General features: G+C 50.0%; 1 protein-coding gene across 1 annotated transcript; it reads left to right on the top strand.

The window, feature by feature from the left end:
* Positions 1–617: 617 nt before the first annotated feature.
* LOC102267994 (keratin, type I microfibrillar 48 kDa, component 8C-1-like) lies at positions 618–4661 on the top strand. The gene is made up of 7 exons (XM_005903480.3): positions 618–1007; positions 1111–1193; positions 1716–1872; positions 3364–3525; positions 3620–3745; positions 3917–4137; positions 4583–4661. Exons 1-7 carry the CDS (start codon positions 660–662, stop codon positions 4659–4661), a joined length of 1176 nt encoding a protein of 391 aa, XP_005903542.3. The 5' UTR covers positions 618–659.

Genomic DNA, 4661 nt, shown 5'->3' with positions numbered 1-4661 from the left:
CTTGGTTATCTATGTTACATATAATGCTCAATTATTTTCAGTCTCTTCGGTATTGACAAATTCCCTAAGCCCCAATAAATACTCTCCCTGAGTAAGGCTCAGAATCCTCATAGTTAATACAGAAAAAGCTTCTGCTCTAAGGATGGGTTGAACTGAACAGTGAAGCATGGGAAGACTTGAGAGAAGCTGGCTGGCCATTGAAAAGACTATTCACTCCACACTCTCTTTCCAAGGAGTCCAATGAAAGAAATTCATGGGCGAGGAGTTCCTGATTCTTAAGCAACTCCACCCCATGTCCCTGGCTGTCCTCCCCTCTGAGTAATGGGGAGAGCCACTTGGGGCCATGATGATTCTACCTCCTTTGAAGCCATCTGATGAAACTCTGATATCACCAGCCATGAGCACCCTGGAGGAGCCTGTTATGACACAAGCTGAATGGAATAATTTTATGAGTTGAGGGGGGACTCTTGGGAGGCACCTAAGTAGCGTATTTTGGAGAGAAAAATTAGCCAAAGCATTAGGAAAGGAAACTATGTGGAGTGCCAAGACCCCACCCACCATTATGGGTATAAAAGGACCATGGAGAAAGGAGAGACTCAAACCTCATCCACTTCCACCTCCATCAGTTCACCTGCCCTTCCATCACCTCTCCCAGCACCATGCCTTACAGCTGCTGCCTGCCCACCTTGAGCTACCGTTCCAGCTGCTCCTCCCGGCCCTGTGTGCCCCACAGCTGCCGTGGTACCACCCTGCCCGGGGCCTGCAACATCCCTGCCAATGTGGGCAGCTGTAACTGGTTCTGCGAGGGCTCCTTCAATGGCAACGAGAAGGAGACCATGCAGTTTCTGAACGATCGCCTGGCTAGCTACCTGGAGAAGGTGCGGCAGCTGGAGCGGGACAATGCAGAGCTGGAGAGCCGCATCCTGGAGCGGAGCCAGCAGCAGGAGCCCCTCTTGTGCCCCAACTACCAGTCTTACTTCCGGACCATCGAGGAGCTCCAGCAGAAGGTGAGGGGCTGGGCTGCGAGGGTGCACAGCAGCAGCTTCCTGTCTTTGAGCAATAAAATGTTCTCAAGTTCAAATGGTCCTCACTATGGAATCTTGTTTTCAGATCCTGTGTGCCAAGTCTGAGAACTCCAGGCTGGTGATACAGATCGACAATGCCAAGCTAGCTGCTGATGACTTCAGGACCAAGTACGTTGAGATTTTGGGGCCAGGTGACCTCCAAGGCCCCTGTGTGGGCCTAACATTGCCTGGAAGAGAAGAGAAAGCCATTTCTCCCTTTTTATTTCTCCTGGCATTTTTTTTTTTTTTTTTTTTTTAAGGCTGGATAGGTAAAACCATTGGCAAACAGAGATCTGGACTCATGCGCTATTTGAGCTTCAGTTTATATCACTCTTTCTGAAAGGCCTTCAACCCCACAAATTCAGAGACTGTAGTGAATTGTTCTTGGTGGAGTTGATTGATTGGGTGATATATCAACCAAATTGACAGGAGAGAGAGTCCACCTCATGAGTCCCCTGAGTGCTTTCTGGTGTTAGGGTAAGTCCAAGGCTTCTCCATCCTGTTTATGTAGATCTTGAAGAAAGCATGGATGCAAAGAGGCAGAAAACTGTCAGTGCAAAGAGAGCTAGGCCAATCCCATGAACACAAGACATGGGGCAGGGAGCAGGGCTTCTGCCTGGCTCATTCTCCCACTCTGGTCTGTGTGTGCAGGTACGAGACGGAGCGTTCCTTGCGGCAGCTGGTGGAATCAGACATAAACAGCCTGCGTAGGATCCTGGACGAGCTGACCCTGTGCAAGGCCGACCTGGAGGCTCAGGTGGAGTCCCTGAAGGAGGAGCTGCTTTGCCTCAAGAAGAACCATGAGGAGGTGAGAGGAAAAGAAACCATAGGCTTCAGGGATAAGCCTTTAGCATTGGGAGTCAGGAGGCAACTGCTGTCAGACCTCCTGGGCTGGGACTCTTCCCTAAGGAACTCAAGGTCAGCTCCGGGAACGGCGATGCTATCTCCATAGAGAGCAGGGGTGAGGGGAGCTCTGAGTAGTGGATGGTGTTGGAGATGCTGGGAAAGGATTTATATTCATTGAGGTCTCCTCTCTGCTGGTCCTGAATTTGGTGGTAGAGATAGAGGGGGAGAGAAAAAGGAATAACACGCTCTCTAGTCTTAAGGCTGTGGAAGTGACCATGTCAAAACACAGTGCATCATACAGGTAGAAGGAAATAAGTATTATATGAAGTATAAATATACAATAGCTGCTATCATGACATCATTATTTCCTTGCTATTACTCGCCCTACTAGAAAACAAAATCACTTAATTCCACAATTGTGTGTTCCTAGCTAGGTACTCCAAATGGAGAAAATAACACATTTCCTTTTCCTGGTGTGCCTCTGTGTTTGCAGTAGAAAGCTCTGTCACGTTTCATCCTTAGTGGATGTCACCGTTGTTCCTTGTGGGTTCAATGTCTTACAAAGCGCTCGTCACATGACTTTGACATTTTGCTGTTGCACTGATATTCTCTCCTATCACTGCTCCATGGGAACACATGTTGGTCAGGTGAAATTCTGGGAAGGAATTGGAAATACCCATTTGGGGGGAGTGTGTCCCACCTGCAATGAGGTTGACTGTGATCCTGGGTGGGCATCTTGGACGGTCAGGGAGATAGTTGGACCTCAAGGAAGTTTTAAATTCTGATTCTGATCTTATTCTACCATTTTAAGCGGAAGCCCTTAGTGATGACTCACTGCTTTTAAACAGTAAAAACACATTTTTGCTACATGTCTTCCAGGATAGGCATGTAGAATGGGAAGTTTAGATTTATCTTTTGCTTGTCAAACTTGCCCAATGGGTATTTTATTACAGAAGCTTTTGTTATATAGAGACAATCTTTATATGTACATGTTGTATGAGCCTCAGGCTCTGGGAACAATTTGATCTGCCTGAAGGGAGATTGGGAAGTCTTCTCAGAGGCAAATCAGAGGAAAGAGGAGGATTTCAGCACTTTGGTCTAAGGGAAGAGACTGAGCAAAGACACAGATGTGGCAGAGCATGGCATACCTGGGGAGTATGGCTGGGAAAGCAGTATCTACGGGGATGTAATGGGAAAGAGGTAGGAAGGACCTGCATGTGTGAACGAGTTTGGACTTAGGCTTACGGGAAAGGTGAGCTTGTTTCAGTGTTGGGGGAAGGGAATGGATGTGATGCCTGTTTGGGTTTATTCCTACACCTTATCTGTGTCAGTTTGGGGGAATGATCAGAATATTCCTTTCAGTACATTTTGGGCAGCGTTGTGCTCACTTCCCTGCAGCAGGAAGATTGCAGATCCATTTCTGTGGGTTCACTTCTTCTCCTCCCTCCCTCAGGAAGCCAATTCACTGCGGAGCCAGCTGGGAGATCGCCTCAATGTGGAGGTGGACGCCGCCCCCACTGTGGACCTCAACCGTGTGCTCAATGAGACCAGGGCTCAGTATGAGGCCTTGGTGGAGACCAACCGCAGGGACGTGGAGGAATGGTACATCAGGCAGGTGAGCATCTCGGCACGTGGTCTCTCAGGACCCTCAGCCCCTTGGGGCCCTTCAGGTGGGGTCTGATTGTCTCTTCTGCCCTTTGGTGTTTCAGACTGAGGAGCTGAACAAGCAGGTGGTGTCCAGCTCAGAGCAGCTGCAGTCCTACCAGGCAGAGATCATCGAGCTGAGACGCACGGTCAACGCCCTGGAGGTGGAGCTTCAGGCCCAGCACAACCTGGTGGGTATTGATGAGACTCCTGGTGAGGAGGTGAGGTTGGGGAGTCAGGGGCACTGGGATGCCCTCCGGACCACCCTCTCCTGAACTCTTGGAGCTGGTGACTTGTTTGGAAGCAATGGAGAAGCCCCTGAAGCAGCAGCTCTGTGACCTTCCTCCCCTTCCCTCTGATAGAGAGACTCCCTGGAGAACACCCTGACGGAGACGGAGGCCCGCTACAGCTCCCAGCTGGCCCAGGTGCAGGGCCTGATCGGCAACGTGGAGTCACAGCTGGCGGAGATCAGGAGTGACCTGGAGCGGCAGAACCAGGAGTACCAGGTGCTGCTGGACGTGCGGGCCCGGCTGGAGTGTGAGATCAACACCTACCGTGGGCTGCTGGACAGCGAGGACTCCAAGTGAGTAGGGAGAGAAGGGATCCTGGGAAAATGTGTGGTGGGTCTACAAGACACTGGGCATGCCCATGTTGGCCATGTTTTCAGTTCATCAAAGAGCACACATTCATGGAGTGTCTCCTTTGTGATGGTTAGGCAAATGTGAAAGCTCAAAGGTGAAAGGCAGTCATTCCCTGCCTCGGGGAGCTAACAGTGGAGGGGTGGTGGTAGAAACTGTTACAGTAGCAGCTGTTGGGTAAGGGAGACTGTTGAGTTCTGTGAGATCTCAAGAGCATTAGATAACAATTGTCCCCCTCTGCACATGGCAGAGAGGGAGAGAGGTTTGGTAACAATCAAAGTTGATTGCAACGAACTTCAACCACTGAGAAATCAGATGTATCTCGTAAAGTACCTCAGCACTCTTGCCAGTCTTCTCCCCAACCCATTCTAAATATTTGTGTTCTTCCAGGCTCCCCTGCAACCCGTGTGCCACCACCAATGCTAGTAGCATCTCCTGTAGGTCCTCCGCTCAAAATCGTTGCTGTTAA

The sequence above is a fragment of the Bos mutus genome, chromosome 19, assembly GCF_027580195.1.
Source record: "Bos mutus isolate GX-2022 chromosome 19, NWIPB_WYAK_1.1, whole genome shotgun sequence".
Classification (NCBI taxonomy): domain Eukaryota; kingdom Metazoa; phylum Chordata; class Mammalia; order Artiodactyla; family Bovidae; genus Bos; species Bos mutus.
Note: the sequence above shows the minus strand (reverse complement) of the source record. Positions and strands in the feature narration are given on the sequence as shown.

Coding starts and splice junctions, on each gene's coding strand:
- LOC102267994 (XM_005903480.3), top strand. CDS start 660: ATGCCTTACAGCTGCTGCCTGCCCACCTTGAGCTACCGTTCCAGCTGC. Junction 1,194..1,715: donor GCTGATGACTTCAGGACCAA/GTACGTTGAGAT, acceptor CTGTGTGTGCAG/GTACGAGACGGAGCGTTCCT. Junction 3,526..3,619: donor AGGAATGGTACATCAGGCAG/GTGAGCATCTCG, acceptor TTGGTGTTTCAG/ACTGAGGAGCTGAACAAGCA.